This window comes from Neofelis nebulosa, chromosome 4 (genome assembly GCF_028018385.1).
Source record: "Neofelis nebulosa isolate mNeoNeb1 chromosome 4, mNeoNeb1.pri, whole genome shotgun sequence".
Classification (NCBI taxonomy): Eukaryota; Metazoa; Chordata; class Mammalia; order Carnivora; family Felidae; genus Neofelis; species Neofelis nebulosa.
The window spans coordinates 56,530,094-56,550,419 of NC_080785.1; the positions used below are offsets into that span (position 1 = coordinate 56,530,094).

The 20,326-nt window shown below is 35.9% G+C and overlaps 1 protein-coding gene across 1 annotated transcript in view; it reads right to left on the reverse strand.

The window, feature by feature from the left end:
- ABCB5 (ATP binding cassette subfamily B member 5) overlaps positions 1–20,326 on the reverse strand; it is a 139,424-nt gene that overhangs the window by 71,800 nt on the left and 47,298 nt on the right. Inside the window, exons 8-14 of the mRNA XM_058724866.1 lie at positions 18,927–19,051; positions 18,669–18,846; positions 17,248–17,361; positions 16,827–16,937; positions 13,707–13,832; positions 12,223–12,426; positions 5,449–5,619 (exon numbers count right to left, since the gene is read on the reverse strand). Of these exons, the coding sequence (XP_058580849.1) occupies positions 5,449–5,619; positions 12,223–12,426; positions 13,707–13,832; positions 16,827–16,937; positions 17,248–17,361; positions 18,669–18,846; positions 18,927–19,051 (1,029 nt within the window). The remainder of the gene's footprint in view (positions 1–5,448; positions 5,620–12,222; positions 12,427–13,706; positions 13,833–16,826; positions 16,938–17,247; positions 17,362–18,668; positions 18,847–18,926; positions 19,052–20,326) is intronic.

The following is a 20,326-nucleotide window of genomic DNA, read 5'->3' on the forward strand; positions in this document are numbered from 1 at the left end:
TTTGGGTTGTTTCTAACTTTTGGCTATTGTGAATGATGCTGCTGTGAACTCTAGTATACAAATATCTGTTTGAGTTCCTTCTTGCAATTTTGTTTGGTATATACCCAGAAGTGGAATTGCTGGATCATATGGTAATACTATCCTTAAGAAGATGCTATGTTTTGAAGAATGATCCAGTTTCAGATTTAGCTTAAATCCCTAGCAGATGCATAATCTTGGGGAATATAGCATGGTGGTTATGTGAATAAGCTCAAGAAATGTGTCTGGGTCCACATCCTGGCTTCACTGTTGCCTAGCTGTTATTCGGCCTGTCTGTGCTTCAGTGTGCAAATCTGTGTAATAGGAAAATAAGTGTTCTGATCTCACTGGGTTCGTATAAGGATTAGCTATTATCACCCATTTGTTCCTTTATTATGCCTACAATAATGACTCATGAATGGCTTTAGAGGGGATCCATGAACCTCTCAATGTTTTAGGTAAATTTTTGTGTACAAGAGCATTTGTAGATTTTTCTGAAAAAGTTAGTGGTTTATTTTTCCCTTTCTTAGATTCTTAGATGGGGCCCTGATCCATCAAAGGGGAAGAAGCACTGCCCTAAAATAAATTAGTGGTCTATAATTTAACACCAAGCCTAACAAATGTGAGCTTGATTAGGCAGGCTTATAAAATGTTCCATGATGCTTTTAGGATGAGATAGTCTCTATGCTACCTTTGTTCTTCTGGCTAAATTCCAGCCAAGGAAATCCCCTTGCAGAAATTCCCTTTCTGTTCTCAACTATTATCATGTTGCTACACATGGTTTTGAAAAGAAAGAAAAAAAAACAAAAGAAAGAAAAAGAGAAAGGAAAAGAAAGAAGAAAAAAATGAATAAATCCCTAATTTCATATATAAAAAGTAAAATATTTAATTGTCATAGACGCACCAAAATGTGTAATAATTAACCTAACTTTGGATAACCACTTGTTTGGGCTTAACTTAATAAAGTAGCCCACAGCTTAATGCAGCATACCAATTTTCTTATTGTTCAATTTTTCAAGTTATATAAGTATGTTAAGATCCTCTGAGGAAGATCAACAGGATGCATCATAGTGAGAAAGAGCAGTAATGATAAAGAAAAGCCCATGAAGCCTGCAACAAAGCAGCTCTATCTCTTTAAAGAATAAAACTGTGATGGAAACCCTTCCCTCATAATTAGCAAAGGGTCTTTTTAAAGGTTCTCCATTGATGTGGTGTAGCTGAACCTCCCTTAATAATAATTATGCCTAGATTAGCATACCACTTTTAACATCTCAGAGTGTTCACAGGCTTTATCCCAAAGTCAGTGTGGGCTTCCTCTGCTTCCACAGGGGCCTACAGGTCTTTACTGCCATGCCTTCTGTACTGGGACAGAATAGAAACCTGCTGCATTGGCATGCTGGGTCCAAACCAGTAGCAGAGTGGTACCACATAGTCTGTGGCATAAATCTTTATCCACTGACACTTGATCCTCCTCATGAATAAGATAAGTGAAGCAAAACTAGTTTGCAGTAAGTCTAACTTAAGAATTCCAGAAAAGAGAACTTTAGACCTTGGAACTATTCTGTATCAAACTCATCCAAAATGCATTTAACAAATGCTTACTGGCTGTCTAAGGACCAGGCCTCATTCTAGTGCTGGGGACACTGCAGTTAACCAATCAAAGCCTTTGCCACTAGTGAGTTTACATTCCAGTAGGGGAACAGAGACAATAAAATAATCAAATACATACACAGTATGAGAGCTGATAAGAAGTACTATGGCATGTTTAAGGAGGAGCAAATGTGGAGGAGAATGATGGGGTGTGAGGTTCCAGGAGCTTAGAGACTGATTCCATAGAACCTTGTCACTTACTGTAAAGATTTTTTTTTTAAGCTTATTTGTTTGTTTGTTTAGAGAGTGAGTGTGAGCACACTTGCATGCATGCAGGGCAGGGGCAGAGAGAGAATCCCAAGCAGGCTCCTGACGCAGACCCATGCAGGGCTCAATCTCACCATGAAATCCTGACCTGAGCTGAAATCAAGAGTTGGACGCTTAACCCACTGAGACACCTAGGTGCCTGGTAAGGAATTTGGTATTTACTTAGAGTGAAGATTGAGTTAAAAAGCCACTGGAGGATCAGATTTACATTTTAGTGGCATCACTTGACTGATGTGATAAAAACAGATTGATTGGGCATGGGCTGAAGCAGGGAGTAACTGTTGCAATATTCCAAGTGAGGAGGGGAGCCTGGGGGGCTCAGTCAGTTGAGCGTCCGACTTTGGCTCAGGTCATGATCTCATGGTTCCTGAGTTTAAGCCCCGCATTGGGCTGACTGCTGTGCGCAGAGCCTGCTTCAGAAGCTCTGTGCCCTCTCTCTCTGTCCCTCCCTCTCTTGTGCTCTCTCTCTCAAAAATAAATAAATGTTAAAAAAAAATCCAACTGAGGACAAGAGTGATAGTTCCCTTATGCTCATTTTAGTCAAAACCTACCTTCTGCTCCAGGAAACTACTGATTTGATTTCTTTTTAAAAATCACTATAGCTTAGTTTTAGTGGTTCTAGAACTCAATATAAGTAGAAGACAATGGGGGTAATGGAGAGGAGGGGTGGGAAGGAACAAGTGAAGGCTGGGCATGGAGGGGGTGGATACAGCATTCACCAATAAGAAGAGATATATTTTATTGTTCCCTCTTTGTTCATTTTGTAGTTTGGAAGATATTTTGAGCTGGAACTGTTAACTGCTGTGGGTTAGGCCATATCATGCAGCAGGTCTGAGAGTTCTTAGACGAGCAGAAATGAGATGTGCTGTGTGCCCTACCCTCCTTAGGTAGGAACCTCTCCAAAGGTTTGATTCCACAATCGCCCTCTGTGTGGAATGTACAGAGGACTCTCAGGGCACTGGAGCTTTCATTACCTGGCCTTTTTTGAACTCTCCTCTTTGCTATGAGTCACTTTCCAATAAACTGATGCATATATAATTAATTCCGTTTATTGTGCTACTTGTCACCCCTTTGTTACCATTTACCTTCATCCCATAAAAGACCAGCAAACCAAACTTAAAGCAGTTTCACACCTATATGTCTCTACAATGTCAATAATTCTCTCACCTTTAAAAAGTGAAAAATAATAAGAGTAAGTACATTTTTAAAAACTTAAATTCCCTCATAATTCTGCCACACAACTGCTGGTATTTTCATATATGTTGTCTTCATTTTTGTGCACATGCACACCTATTATATATAATTGTAATCATAGTTTACAAACGATTTGTGTTCTGTTTTTATCATGATACAGATTTAATTTTAACCATTAGTAAAAAAAAAAAACTTTTATTAGTTTATTATGTCACTAAGCAACTACTTTAAAAGTCTGAACAATTTCTGATCACCTGAAGTGATTAACACATTGGTTGAAAAGATAATGGACACTTAAACTTTAACAACTCTGGAACCTATTACAATGTTTTTAAATATCTTATATATGTCAATTGTATCTCAAGAAAATGAAAGAAAAATCTTATGTAAGTTAAAAGATGGTTGGTTATATTAAGTGTAATAATTTTTTGGTACATTCAAGCCCTAAGTAACTAAGCATCACCATTACCGAATACAATTTGAGTGCATTCTGTAGAGCCCAGTCCCAGTTACTAAATTTAAAAAAATGAAAAAAGCATCAGCCATACCCTTGAGGGAATCATTGTTTCTTTTCCACTAAAATTAACCAAACTGGTAAAGTACCTACAATAAACATGGACTTTCATATCACTTCCTTACTTTATGGAAATAAGAAATATCATGAACAACAGGTGGCACTCTCATTGTGGGATGAAAACAAGGGTAAAAACATATACAATTTAATTTGAAAGTTTATAATAGTAACTAACAGATTATTCAATAAGCAGTGGGCACTCTGGCTGCCAGTATCCATTTCTGGTTGCACAAAGTTAGTATTTAACAAGAAAAGTCTGTAATTTTCTTAGACACAAAAACACAACACGTTTTCAAACAAGTTCAAAGTAATTTGTGTCATTAAGCCTTCTGAAAGGTCTGAAGGCCATGACTGATTGACTGATTTTTTAAAGAGAGAGAAAGAGGGGCGCCTGGGTGGCGCAGTCGGTTAAGCGTCCGACTTCAGCCAGGTCACGATCTCGCGGTCCGTGAGTTCGAGCCCCGCGTCAGGCTCTGGGCCGATGGCTCGGAGCCTGGAGCCTGTTTCCGATTCTGTGTCTCCCTCTCTCTCTGCCCCTCCCCCGTTCATGCTCTGTCTCTCTCTGTACCAAAAATAAATAAAAAGCGTTGAAAAAAAAAAAAATTTAAAAAAAATAAAAAAAAAAAAAAAAATAAAGAGAGAGAAAGAGAGAGAGAGAGAGAGAATGTATGCAAGTGGAGCAGAGGGGCAGAGGGAGAAAGAGAGAGAATCTCAAGCAGGCTCCATGCTCAGTGCAGAGCCCAACACAGGGCTTGATCTCATGACCATGGGATCATGACCTGAGCCAAAATCAAGAGTTAGATGCTTAACCTACTGAGCCAGCCAGGCATCCCTGAAGGCCATGATTTAAAAGAGGCGTTGGCTGGGGCGCCTGGATGGCGCAGTCGGTTGAGCGTCCGACTTCAGCCAGGTCACGATCTCGCGGTCCGTGAGTTCGAGCCCCGCGTCAGGCTCTGGGCTGATGGCTCGGAGCCTGGAGCCTGTTTCCGACTCTGTGTCTCCCTCTCTCTCTGCCCCTCCCCCGTTCATGCTCTGTCTCTCTCTGTCCCAGAAATAAATTAAAAAAAAACGTTGAAAAAAAAAAAAAGAGGCGTTGGCCATTGAAAAAAATATTCATGGTTTTTCATGTCACTGCCACCAACTACTGTCCCAAATGCAATGCAGTTTCATAAAGGACCATCACTGTATTGAAGTCCTGAAGCAAGTCAGTAGCATGCAGTAAGCAGGAGGTTAGTATGAAGTTAGAGGGCCAAGGGCTCTTACAGGAGAATGATTCAAGGGTAGGGCAAACCACACTGTATGCTTCCACCCTGGAGGTGAAATTAAGTTAAAATGATTACTTTGGGGTTGCCCTAAAGAGGAAAAGTGGTCAGAGAAGAGAATCCTACAGGTGTGTATGCAAGAGGCTAAGAATGGATGTGGTTATAACTGTGATAGTGGTAGTGGTATGGGGTTACTATGGGGAGGTGTAAAGTGTAGACCATTGGAAAGGAAGTATATATGGGATGACTGCGTGGATATCAGCCCTGTATGTTTTTAGCACCAACTATAGCATCTTCTTCTTTCATCCAAATCACTTCCTATAACTATCCTGTATAAGTTTTTACAAGGGTGAACATTCTGCATCAATACCTTAAAGAGGGCTCTGAACTCAAGAAATAATCCAGTGCAGAGCCATACTTTCTTGTATTTAAAAACAATGTTGAGCCAGGAATATGGAAATAAGAAATGATCTGCTCACTTACCTTCTCCAATGCAGCTTGAACAACTGATTCACTTTCTGTATCTAGGGCAGATGTAGCCTCATCTAAGATCAGGATCTTTGGGTTTCTAACTAAAGCTCGAGCAATTGCGATTCTCTGTTTCTGTCCTCCACTCATTTGTGCTCCTTTTTCTCCTACCAAGGTATTAAATTTCTAATGAAAAATAGGAAAGAGCACAGAAACAGAAGGCAGCATGATCAAATTATTAGAATAGGCAATGGCAGGCAATAACAGTTGTGTTTTAATACCACCTTAACCACTACTTCAGCCTGGCTGCTTTTGACCTTTGAGTTGTCCTTTGTGAAAACAAACAACTGTTGGAAAAAAAAAAAGAGTTCAATAAAGAGACGACCAAAGGAAAATTTGGCTAGGACTAAAAGAAATGAGAATGTATGATAGTCAAGGATTTTTAGGGAGATTAATAATATTTGAACCAATCTTGAAAGTTTTTAAAGACAATTTAAAATGTACCGGTATCTTTAAAAGAACTGCTGTAATACAAATACATTCTTAACTATCCGAAATGTTTAACAGCAATTTAATATATTATTCACAATTTCCTTCCTGGATATTCTGAAAAAAGGTATGAAAAGATTAATGCAAAACAAACTTCTCAAAATTTTTTTCAGTCTTGGGACACTTTTGGACCTTTTATTTCTTTTACTTTTTATTTTTTGGGATATACCTCTTTAACAAATGAGATATTTGAGGTTGGAGGTAATTTCTAGAACTAATGAAGCATAGTTGTAATATTGTATTGGGTTAGGTCCATGACCCAAAGCTCATTTCTTCAAGGATATAAATTTAAATAGTTTTCTAAACCTTTGATTTCTAGAGTTTGACCTTTACATTAAAAAAAAAAAAAACACATGGGGCACCTGGGTGGCTCAGTCGGTAAGCCTCCAACTTCGGCTCAGGTCATGATCTCATGGTTCATGAGTTTGAGCCCTGCATTGGGCTCTGTGCTGACAGCTGTTTCAGATTCTGTGTCTGCCTCTCTCTCTGACCCTCCCCTGCTCGTGTTCTGTCTCTCTTTCTTTTTCTCTTTCTTTCTCAAAAATAAATAAACATTAAAAAAATTAAAAAAAAAAAAATAATTGGTTTGTTGATATCCACAAAATAGCTTTCTGAGATTTTGATTGGAACTGCACTGAATCTATAGATCAAGTTTGGAAGAACTAACATCTGGCAATACTGAGTTTTTCTTTCCATGAACATGGAATAGCACTGCATTTTAAAAATTCTTCTTTGATTTCATTCTTAATATAGATCTTGTACATATTCTGTTAGATTTATACCTAAGTAATTCATTTTTTGGATGTTAATGTAAATGGCATTGTGCTTTTAATGTCAGATTCCACTTGTTCATTGCATATATATAGGAAAATGATTGATTTTTGTATATTAACTGTGTATCCTGGAGCTTTGCTATAATTGCAGTGGGTATTTTTTGGTCTGTCTTCTTTTATTTAGCATAATAGTTTTCAGATTCATTCATATTGTGTGTATCAGCAATTCACTCCTATTTATTTCTGAGTAGTGCTTCACACAATGTGAATCTACCTTAAGCTACCAACTTCAGCAAAAACAAATAAAAACACAAAAAAACCAAAGAGCTCAGTTAATTCTGATTTTCAGTTAACAGTGAATACTTTTCTTAGTGCAAGTATATTTCATACAATATTTGGGATATACTTATGATAAAATTATTCATTGTTTATCTGAAATTCAAAATGAACTGAAATCTTGTATTTTATCCAACAACTTTATATCAGTTGCAATTTATCTATTCAGCTGCTGCTGAACATTTGCATTATTTCCAATTTTTGAATATTATGAATAAAGCTGCTATGAACATTCATGTACAGAATGTTCTTGTGGTCACATTTTCATTTCTTTTGGAAAAATATGTGGGAATAGAATGCTGAGTCATAAATGTATTATAAGGTTATTATGTTAACACTATAATAAAGTGTCAAATTTCTTTCTAAAATGGCTGTACCAATTTCACTTTATTCAGAATGAATAAGAGATCTAATTGATTTACATTCTCATCAGAAGTTATTATTGCTTTTATTTTTAATTTTGGCCATTCTAACAAGTATGAAATGGTATCTCATTGTGGTTTTACTTCACATTTGCCTGGTGACTAATAATGCTGAATATTTTTCATTGGTATATTGTCCATTTCTTTGTGTGTGTGAAATGAAATGTCTGTTCAAGTTTTTGTCCATTTTTCTGTTTTATTATTGTGTTTGTTATAAGAGTTCTGTATATATTCTGAGTGCATGTCCTTTGTCAGACCTGTGTATTGTAAATATTTTCTTTCATTCTGTGTTTGGCCTTTTTACTTTCTAAATAGTGTCTTTTAAAAGGTTTTGATTTCAGTAAGGTTCAGTTTATCATTTTTTAAATAGTAAATGCTTTTCTACCTAAGAAAAGCTACCTTGGCTTGGTTAAATCAAGGTCACAAATGTTTTTCACTTAAGTTTTTGTTTTTGAAGTTTGATAGTTTCAGTTTTTATATTTGATTTAAGATCCATGCCACATTAATATGCATGCATGGTATGAGGGAAGGGTCACATTTTATTTGTTTTTCCAGAAGGATATCCAATTTTCCCAGCACCATTTGTTGAAAAGACTTTCCTTTCTCCCAACAAATTAACAATGGCCTTGTCAAAAATCATTTCACTAGATATGTGTGGGTCTATTTCTGGACTCTATTTTTTCCACTGATCTACATTGTGCCATTTCCACTTTCTTAATGCTGTCTTAAAATTATATATTGTAGGTCTTCCAGCTTTGCTGGGTTTTTTTCGTAACTGTTTTGTCTATTTTTAGTCCTTTAAATTTTCAAACAAATTTTGGAATTAGCAGGTTGATTCCTAGACACAAAAAAGACTTCTGGGATTTTGATTGATATAGCATCAAATTTATCAATTTTGGAAAAACATGTATCTTTAAAAATACTGAATTTCTAAATCAATGAATAAGTTACACTCTATTTAGATCTTTAATTTCTTTCAGCAATGTTTCATAATTTTTATACAGAAGATTTACACCTTACATAACATTTAGCCTATTTTAATATTTTTTGATGCTATTGTAAATGCCACTTTTTGAGAGAGAGAGAGAGAGAGAGAGAGAGAGAGAGAGAGAGAGAGAGAGAGTAGGGGAAGGGCAGAGGGAGAGAGAGAATATTAAGCAGGCCCCATGCTCAGTGCAGAGCCTGACATGGGGCTTGATACCATGACCCTGGGATCATGACCTGAGCCGAAATGAGGAGTGGATACTCAACTAACTAAGCCACCCAGGTGCTCTGTAGATGACACTTTTAATTTTGTTGCTATGATTTAGAGATCTAGTTGACTTTTTTTATAGTTATAGGTCTTACTAAGATTATTTCTTTTTTAAAAAATTTTTAATGTTTATTTTTGAGAGAGAGAGAGAGAGAGAGAGAGAGAGAGACAGAGAGATTGGGGGGGAGGGGCAGAGAGAGGGAGACAGAGAACTCAAAGCAGGCTCCAGGCTCTGAGTTGTCAGCACAGAGTCCCATATGGGGTTTCAACTCACGAGCAGTGAGATCATGACCTGAGCTGAAACTGGATGCTTAACTGATTAAGCCACCCAGGTGCTCCTAATATTACTTCTTTTTGAGTGACTTTTGGTAGTTTGTGTCTTTCAATGAACTGACCCACAGCTAAGTTGTCAAATTTATATAAAGGCATAGCCTTGTTCATAGTATTCCTACAACATTTTAATGTCTTTAAGATTAATAGTGATGTACTATCTTTCATTCTTCACATCGGTAATTTCTCTTCTGCTTTCAGATTCTTCATCAGCCTTGCTACCATGTATTGATTTTATTAATCTTTTCAAGGAAACAGCTTTTGATTTTAACGATTATTTCTAATATTTTTCTTTTTTTCTTTCACTAATTTTTGTTCTAATCTCGATTATTTCCCTTCTTCTGCTTGCTTCGGGTTTAACTTGCTCTTCTTACCCTAGTTTCTCAAGTTGGAAAGTTAGTTGATAGATTTTAGGTCTTTTTTTCTTTTCTAAAAGAAGAATTTAGTGCCATAAGTTTCTCTCAAAGCAGTTCTTTAACTGTATTCCGCAAATACTGATACATAGCAGTTTCATTTTTATTTAGTTAAAAAAGTCACTAATTTTCCTTGAAACTTCCTCTTTCAGCCAGAGATTATTTAGAAGTGAGTTATTTAATTTTCAAATATTTGTGGATTTTCCAGATATATTTCTCGTAGTGATTTCTATACTTTAATTCTATTATGGTTTGAGAACATATATTTATTGTATGTTTTCTTTGAAATTGCAAAGTTGTTTTTTTAATGGCCCAGAATATTGTTTACTTCTGTTAACATTCCATGTGTACTTGAGTAGAATATATTCTGCTGCTACTGGGCAGTGTTCCATAAGTGTCAGTGAGATCTAGATGGTCAGTAGTATTGTTCAGGTCATCAATAGCTGTACTGATTTTCTGCCTACTTGTTCTATCAAGTACTGAAGGTTTCAACTAAAATAGTGTGTTTGTCTGGTTCTCCTTTCAGGAGCAGCAGTTTTTGCTTCATGCATTTTGAAGATTTTCTTAAGTGCTTAAGCATTTAGATTATAATTTCTGGCTTATGGATCACAGTTTCCTATTTCTTTGTATATCTAATTATTGCAGAATGTACACTGAATTCTGTGAATGTTACGTTGCAGAAACTCTGAATTCTGTTTTCTTCTGAAAACAAAGTTAATTTTTGTTTTAGTAAGCAATTCAAATATTGCCTGATCATCTTGAACTTGTGTAATTCTGGTTTTACACTTTGTTAGGGGAATCTGTTGAAAGTCTCAAAATTTGGCAGCACCCAACCGGTAAGTTCTGTCTCCTCTGGGGATCTTGTCATGGCTTGATTTTGTTAGGGTAGGTCTAGAGTCAGCCTACTCTAAGGTATGGCTTTACTTTTAAGGTGTGTTTTTTTTGGTGGCTCAGCTATATGTCTGGGGTATTAAAAATGTTAATGTAATCTCTCCATTCTGGCTGGGCTGTGCTTTCAACAGACTTCCAGTATCTTTATTCTACTCTCAGCTTTGTAGCAGCTGCTCTCTAGTAAGCCTTGGGAAGTCTTATCTTCAGACAAGGATTTCCAAGTGGTGCTCACAGGGACTTCTACCCCCACACCTCACTCCACAGGTCTCTCATTGCCTCTCCAGTTGCTTACACTGTCCTGAAACTCTATCTCTGTCTTTCAGTTTAGTGAAGTGCCATGTTCTGTCTAGATTCTAGTTCACAGAGATGGGGGTCAGAGGTGTGTTCCTCTGCAGAATTGCTGCAAATTCATGCAGTTTCCTCATGAGTTTCCTTTCTCTCTGGAATCACAATTTTGTGCTACCTCTTGTCCAATGCTTGGAAACATACATCCTATGCTTTTCTGGTTGTTGATGGGAAAACGCTAGCAAGTATCAGTTAATCCTAATATATTAATTTTAAAATATGTGTATATCATAGAAATAATGGCATTTATTTAAACACATATTTCCCCAATTTTTCCACTGGGGATGTCTGGAACTTTTATTTATTCCTGTGCTTACTATTATTTCTCTGCTCAACCATGGCTGTGAAATTTAGTTTCCATCATGAGCCAGTATCTTTAATTTGTTCTTTGGATTATGTTTTTAAGATTTATTATTAATTATATAGCAAGGGGCATCTCTGTATAAATACTGGACTTTTAGTAAGGCAAGTAGTAACTTACAGAGTGTGATTTAAGATGTCCCAGAAAATTCCTAATTCCAAGTGGGAAACTAAAGATCTTTGGTGTTTGACGAAGGGAAGTCATTCAAAGTGCCAAAAGAAAGGTCAAAGAAGTTTGTTTTCGCAAACTACAAGGCAAAGGATGATCTTAAGCCATTAATGAGTTTGCTATTCCAATTATGACCATAAATAATGGAGATAAAAGGTAATTACTGATATAACAAAAGTTTTTATTAAAAGAAAAAGAAAGAGCAAAAATTATTATGACCCATGGAGTATGGTTTATAAAACATATACACTAAAATAAAGTTTTTTGTTATTGTTGCTTTTTGATATAGTAGAATTTTATTCTGTACTTTAATTTCAAATCTCATCCTTTCATATTTTACAGGGTGCTCCCCACAATAGTTTCACGTGATACTGAGGAATGAATACTTTGGGAAATGTAAATAAATGGCTTTATAGCTATCAATTTTAAATACCTTTTAGGATCTGATATGTCCTAATATCAAGAATCTTAGTTTACTATATCTCTTTCCAAGTATGATAATACATTTCTTGTCCAATATTGGATCTATGTGCTTCGAAAAATGGTCATAGTTTTCCTTTTGCCTTACCATTGTCTGTGACAGTCCCACTCTTAGCCACAAGATGGCCTTGCAAATCAACATTTGGCAGACATCAATTCTCAGCTTGGACTGATGAATTTGTTTCATATTTCTTTGTTATATTTTAATATATCCTTCATTTATTTTTCTTTTCCATTTGCAGTGAGAGCCAGTAAGAACTAAATATGGCTTTAAAAAACTGACCTTCAATGATGCATTTCTTCTTTTGGTTGCTGTCATGCTTTCTCATTCATAGATGTTTCATCTAGGACAATTCAGCAGTTATTCACACTCCTCCTACTCTGTAGAAGTTATTGTTTTGTTACCTTATTTTGGAACATTGAACTGCTTTAGCTCTAAATAAGGACACAGGTTACATAGTGTACTTACATTGGGAAACTCCATTATAAAATCATAAGCATTTGCTTCCTTTGCTGCTTTCTCAATCTCTTCATCGGTCACACCATCTCGTCCATATTTAATATTATTATTAATGGTGGTCCCAAACAAAACAGGCTCTTGGCTGACCACTCCAATATGTTCTCGATAATACTGAACATTTAAAGTTCTGATGTCATTCCCATCTACTGTGATCTGCCAATCCAAAGGAATAAATCATGTGGTGATACCTTACACTGCACTGGGTTTAGAGTCTTGTTCTTTAGTTCAAAGTTTAAGCTGAGAAGCAGGGTATTTCAGGAATCAACGATTGGCTTCTTTTGATAAAATATTTATAGCATGTGTACTGTCAACAGCCTTTTCTGGTAGATGTGAACCAATAAAACCTCAAAAAAAACACTGGCTTAAAATATTGCCAAACCACTTGAATATCCTTATTTTAAGATCCACAAATTAGGTGCTACATAGATCCCTGGCTATAGGAGCCACAAATGTTGTCATGTAGACACATGTAACAAACTTCAGTTTTGTTAACTTAAGACTGATGTGAACTTTGCATTTTTTTTTCTAGGAAATACCCTTTCTTCAACACCTCACTCTGCTGCAAAAGTCAAAAGTGTCTTCTATTCTTTCATATAAATAATAGTAAAAGAATACTGTCTTCTCCATAAATAGTGCCATTACCCATTACCCCACATATACCAATGACAGAAGCCAAGGTTTGATAATTATAACTCCCAGAGCTTCTCTTTATCACCAACTCTGGAATTCTCTCTGGGCATGAGTATTCTATGCAACTGCTTTATATATGGAATGCTTAACCATAATTTATTTATTTAATATTAACATGGGTACATGAATCTAGTATACTCCAAATGAAAACTTAGGAAGTCAAATTTAAATGAACCAGGCTCTAGGAGAATAGATTTTCTTTTAAAAATAACAGTTGAAAATTTGAATAGAAGCATTAAGATTTATGCTTCTGTGACTATCATAGTCTTGTTCTCTATGATATTTACAAGGGTAACAAAGTCAAGTGCAACATTATGGATGACAGAAAAAAATGAGAGAGCATATTTTCTGCAGATATTCTGCTGGGATGTTTTGAGAAATGGAAAAACTTGTAAATTCTGGGTACTACAAATTATGTCATTTTCCTCCACAGCTTTCATCACCTTCTAAAATACTATATAATTTACTTATTTGTGGTTCTCTACTTATTACAATGTAAACTCAATGAGGGTAGAGGTTTTTATGCTTTGCTCATCTATGTTCCCTAGTACCCAGAACAGTGCCTAGCAATAGGTGCTCAATAAATATTTGGTGGATGAATGAATATGCAGGAAAGAAAATGATATGGCTTCTCTCAGGTCCACTGTTAAATCAAAGTTGAGATAGCTGTAAGTTCCCTATAGTAGGTGGTATTTCCTAATTTCATCATGTGGGCTATGCACGATTTTGCTAGGTACACTTACAAAGCCGTTGTCAGGATCATATAACCTCTGAAGAAGCTGGACTGCAGTACTCTTCCCACTGCCGTTGGGGCCAACCAAGGCTACTGTCTCTCCAGACTTAATTTTGAGATTCAGACCTTTTAGGATCTATTGGGATGTAGGGGGAAAAATTCTATATAACTAGGATAAGTGAGAATATGATCCACATATTTTCAGAAATTTAATGTAGAATTATAAACAGAAAAAGAATTCTGTGACACTTAAAAACAAATTTAGACCTTGTTTTGTTTCATGTTCATGTATAATAAAAATCTACATAATTTTGGAAAATAATATTTAAAAATGTCTTACCATCTCTCTCTATAAAGAGGAGATCTAGATTAAAAGTACACAAAAAATATTAACTAGCCATAGCAAACTGTTCACATTTTCGGCTGAAATACTTTATATCAATTTCATGACTACTAAGTTAGTAAAAGTTTTTTTCTTTTAATTTGCAACAATTGAATGAAATCTTGCCAGATATCTTCATGAGCTATTTAAGGAAGTTCTTTCTTAAAAAAATATATATTTAACATTATTGAAAAATACAGTAAAACCTTGGCTTGTGAGCATAATTCATTTCAGAAACATGCCTGTAATCCAAAGTACTTGTTTATCAAAGCTAATTTCCCCATAAGAAATACTGGAAACTCAGATGATTCGTTCCACACCCCAAAGATATTTATATGAAAATGATTACAATACTGTACTATAATATAAAATAACAAAGTAAATACAAAATAGAAAGAAAAATAAACAAATTAAGCTGCACTTACCTGGCTGGTGTGGGGGAGATGAGAGAGAGGAGGCTTATTGTGCAGGACGACCTTCACTATCACTAATGGAATCACTGCTATCTATTGACTCAATGGAATCTTTTTCTGCATGGGGGTCACTGTTACACTTACACGGATGTCGACTACAGTAAAGTATTAATAAACTCTTGTCATACTGTATTTAATGTAACTGGCAATAAGGCAGCAGAGGAAAGGGTCTGTATCTGCAGGCAGCCTGACCTAGAATGAAGCAAAGCATTTCTAAGCTTACTCTTGTATGGACAAGCAAAGGGCTATCCATAGGGGCTTTGAGGTGACAAAAAAATACACTAGTGCCAGTTGTGAGTACCTTCCAATGTTCTGAAAAATCACTGATTTCTGCCAAACACTACAGCCTGACACTCAGCATCCAAGCATGGAAGATGATCACCCACAATCCCGCATCCCGCACGAGAAAGAGAGAGAGAGAGAGAGAGAGAGAGAGAGAGAGAGAGAGAGAGAGAGGAAACCATTGGCTCCATTGTGATCATGTGACATTTGGCCTCACATACTATTCGTATTGCAAGACACTGCTCATTTACCAAGTTAAAATTTATTACAAAGGTTTGCTTGTCTTGCGACATACTCATAGAACAAGTTACTTGCAATCCAAGGTTTTCCTGTTGAAAAGTAAGACAACTAGCAAGACTCCTTAGGTGCTCCCATGAATGAATTCCACTATTAGAAACCCTCCTTTTCTAGTGCTGGATCTCATGGGGACATTGAAACTCAGGGTAGCACTTTAAAATATTTCTCAATGCCTGGAGGTTGCTACCAGCTTTTAGTGTCCTAGGGACTTGCAGTGTGAGAGAAGCCTGACAAATAATGACAGAATGGCAGAAGCCCTACCAAAATGACAACAGCAATCTCGTTGAGAAACTCTCATCTATCTTTGCTTGCATTTATTATGTACTCAGCTTAAAAACATGGGAATCTCTCTTTGGGCTCTCACTTTGATCTCCCTGTTTGTAAATAAACAGACCCTTTAAATAACTTAAACATAAAACTTGCAAAGGGTCAAGCAGAGAAGAATTCTTTGAAGGAGGTGAGAAATTCAGGAATCCTGGTGGGAGTACCTCCTCTGTCATCTCCACTTTTACCCTGGAGTTGGTTTCTGTACTTTGGTTGGAAGAATATGTGTTTTATTTATTTAAAGTGGTAACGAATTTCTTTGTTTGAAATTATTCACTCTTTAGCTTAATAAAAAGGGATATATTTCAAATGTTCACTTAAAAATAGTTTTAAACCCAGAGAACCCTTTACCATGCAATATAATGGCACAATTGGTACTTAAATCTCTAAGAGCCAACCCAAATGTAGTTGCAAATGTGTGTTTCTGTTAAGAAAAATGGTAGAAGGCAACACTATGTCAATAATGGTGATTAAGTAACAAAGATTTCAAAAAAGAGCTTTGAAAAGAGAATTTCAAAGACATAGAGAAAAATAAAGAAGTAGGAGTAGGCAGATCTTTTCTGAATGCAAATTATGCAGGGACATTTGGGCACTTTTATAGGCATTAAAGGTTGATGGCAAGAGTAATTTTTATCAATTTCATTTAAAATAATATTGTCCTTTTTGGATAAAATAAGTGTTTTATTAGTAATCACTCTTTGCAATTTTTAACTGTAACTACTTTTTTTGGATAAATATACTAATAACATGAAAAGAGGAGGACAGAAGAGACAAACGTTTTCACAAGAACTTGTCAAAGACTGAACAATGGAGGGTAATAAACTGGGCTGCATGTGCACCTGTGCACACGTGTGATTGTCTGCATGTATCTAAAAGTGAGAAAGAAAGTACCTGAGACACAAATGCTGGTCCAGTAAAGCTCTTAGGAAAAGGAGAAGGAAAAGGCACAACACATGCATAATTCCTCAGGTTAGAGACTCCGAGGTTAAAATGAGTTACCTTTGTTGAGTGGGATAATATTTGGGGACCACCAATAGGTGATGCCATCAATCCAAGACATTTTGGTGTGCTCCCAAATGCAGTGAAGGAATTTCAGGGAGTTGAAAATGTTTTAGTAAGTTGAATGTAAAAAAGAGGCTGTGAAATGTAATTAGCTCTTCCAGAGTTATTTGTCCATTACTGATCTATCTTTCCTTCCTTCCCTCCTTCTTTCCCTCCCTCCCTACATTTCTCTTACTTTCTCCTCTCTCTTTTCAAAGAAGAGCAGCAAAATCTTGGTCAAAATAATCCTAAATACTCTCTTAAGAAGAGATCTTAGCCAATAAAAGACAATATCAGAGTACTGTACAATTCTGTAATTAAATTAACCTACCTTGATAGATGGTCTTGATGGATAACTGAAAGAAACATTTTTAAATTCCACAGTTCCTTCTATGCATTCTGGTTTATATCCTGTTGTTGAAAAATTATCTATAGCAGGTTTCTTAGAAAAACAAAGAGAATGTTACAAATCTTCAAGGGAGTAAGTTGACATTCTAGATCCTAAAAACAATTTAAAGATGGTTTACTTTTACAATGCTTTCTTTTCTGCTTCCAAACTACATTGAGTTAGACATAAAGGTTTCAATAAAACACAATGCCCTTGTAGAAGAGTTAAAACAATCTCTTTGCATATCTAATTATCCAACGTGGATTTTGCCCATCTTTTGTTTTAATGAAATGAATGTATGTATTTTTTTGGTTTCTTTCTTGCAGTAAGTGTATTTATCTTTCAAAGCAATGTGAAGTCTTACCTTGTCAATAACCTGGAAAATATTAAAGGCGGCTCCCCTGGCTATAGTGAAGGTTTCAAAGCTAGGGGCTGCTGTTCCAATGCAGTAGCTACTATGGATTACACTAAAAAAAACCTATAGGAACAAGAAAATAATATTTAATCTTCCTCAAATATATAAGAGACACAATAGAATAAAGTGTATATTTGGTTGGCACTCAGAGAGATATATTAGAGAAATTAGGTAGGAAAGAATGGAAGCTGCTGCCAAACATAAAGGAAACACAAGTTAATCCAATTTTACATGGCTTTTTCTTAATGTGGAACAACTTTTGATTGTCTCACAGTCTCATGATCACCTGCTGGGAAGCTTGAGCACGAAAATCTGTTTACTGAGGAAGGCTCACTGGTTGAGTGAGGAGGTAAGCTGCACTCTCTCCCTGCTGGTCAGTCAATTCCTTAAACTTTACAGAGAAAGATGGGATAGATTTCACTTACATAGAGACATTGTACTATTTCTGTCCAAACTTCTGAATTCTTATATTACTGGACATCTTTCAGTTTCAGACACATGTATCTCTGCAAAAAGTCAAATAAATAAACTATCCCATAAGCCAGGTGCTTTTTCCTTATTTTTACAAACGAGCAAGCTAAGGCTTAGTGAGTCATTGGCCCAAAGTCACATATAAATTGAGGAGTAAGGATGTGCCCCAAATTCTCATGCTCAAATTTCATTTATATAAAAGTCTTAATTATGAAAGTCTCAAATCTAAAAGATGACTTTAGTTGACAGAAATCTCCATAAAATGGGAAGGCCAAATGAGAACTGAAGTATATAGACCAGACCAATTCAGTTCAGCAAGACAAACGGTCTTTAATCCTGAACTGAATTGTTTATTGTTGAAGTTTGGGAGGATGACAGAATAAACTCAAATTCAATGCATTAACCCTAAGAGTTAAAAAAAATCTAAATTGTGATGTTGGAGAGAGCTGTAGATGATAATTCTGTTTTTAACATTAGTATATGCTGAAAGGACAGAGGAAGGTCAGGAGAGTTTTATCTACAGAATATTACCAGAGGAAGCCATTCAGTAAGGTGAATGTAGAGTCTTGTCTTACCTCAGCAAGCTTGGAAGGAGAAAGTCTCATTAGAGAATGGCCTTTTTGATTGCTGGATTAAGAAAACTCTATATCCCAGGGGAGAATTCAGTTATGATTCTTCTAAAAGTATGATGCTTTTAAAGATATGCTGGATGACTAAATCCTGCCAGTTCATAGATATAATTTAAAGATATACCCAGATAATTTGAAGGAAACAAGTATTTGTTTGTTAAAAACATCCATCTTTGAATATTCATAATTATTCAAAGACAGATTTTGTCTAAACTCTAGATAAGAAGAGATTATATAGGCAAGTTACCTTTGTTCTTAAATAAGACTTACAGCAAGAACAGTTCCGATGGTATAACCAGGTTCTCCACTAAGAATCAAGGAGGTGCCATACCAAAAAGCAAGTCCATAGGTTCCATTCATAAAGAAGTACACTGCACCAAGAGAGAGTTTTGAAGCTATAGCCTTTCTTATGCCAACATCCTTTGCATCTTTTAGATTCTGTGTATACCTTAAAAAGACAAGACACAATGTAATAGACTTTGGGGAAAATAAAACCAAGAAAATATTATCATAATTAAAGGAACAGACCTTTGAATTTCTTTTTCCTGGGCTCCAAAGGCTACAACTGTTCGGATGGATGACAAGACTTCTTCTGCCACAGCCCCAGCTTTGGAATAGGCATTTAATTCCTTACTGGACAATGAGATCATTATCTGTAACAAACCATGACCACAGTTAACCAAAAGATGACCCTGAGGCAGTAACAATGTGCAGAGAACTTAATTCAGGTGGAATCTAGAATAGCAGAATTTTATTATTGAAAAGGTACTTAGTATCATTTAATCTAATTTTCTCAGTTTGCAAACGGGGAAAGCAATGGCCAGAGATATTAAGTGACTTTTTAAAGTCTCACAGCAGTGAAAGAACATAGTGTGACATAATCTTCAATCTAAATCTTTACTCTGTCTTCTACAAGCAGAGCTTCCCTGTTTTCTCTCTGTATTTTTAAAAATTTAGAATATGGGTACTTATGCTAACACAATTGGGAAAGACGATTTGGAGATGGGTTTTAGGGACATAGTCCTTTTCAGGTGTACTATGGAAACTGGTGAGCCTGATTTGACTTGATTTATTATCATGTAAAAAGCAAGTCTTCCAGAGGCTATGGGTCACAGTACCAGGCAGAGGAAGATAATCCTGCATATGTCTGGAGTGTGACCCCTGAAACTATTATTGCATAACACAGCCTACCTAGTAAGTGCTATATCTCCAGCACTTAAGAGGTGAGATTTCAGAGACAGAGAGGAAGGAGAATATCATTCTTATCATTATTAGGCAGGTTTTAAAATTTTTCAAAATTTTAAAATCAGAATGTGGCTTTTACTCTATTATACATTCCACTTACTACTCCTTTAATTAGTAACAGATTTCATTTAGTAATTAGCACAATGGTTCAATGAAATGGAATAGGAGGAAAATTGTCCACTGAGCTGTGAGTCTTAAACTATTGCCTACTCACATAACAAATCTAGCCATTTTCAAAACACATTCCAAATAATTGGAGATGATTTTACGTAAGCCATGCTTGGACAGTTGTTAAAGTCAGAAGGTAGCATAAACTGAATAATACTTATTTTCTGAATTCACTTAAAGATAATTATTCCTATGTCATTGGAGAGGAAGCAGCACCTAGCAATAACCACTGTACATAGTGAGTGTTTAATAAATGTTTGCCAAATTAAATTAAACCAAAGGAAGCTGGAAACCACCCAGCCTGGCTTCTTTAGTCATTTGAATAACTTTGACCTTATTTGCTTCTTCCTTACAACCAGTTCATACAGTAGCAGAACTGTATTTCCCACTGTTGTTCCTTTGAAATTTCTTGTCCACGTTGCTTCCCTGAGCAATTTTAAGTTTAGGCTCTGATCTTAGTAACACATAGTGGGTAATCTTCCTACTGAGTGGGTCCTAATTTCAAATATGCTGGG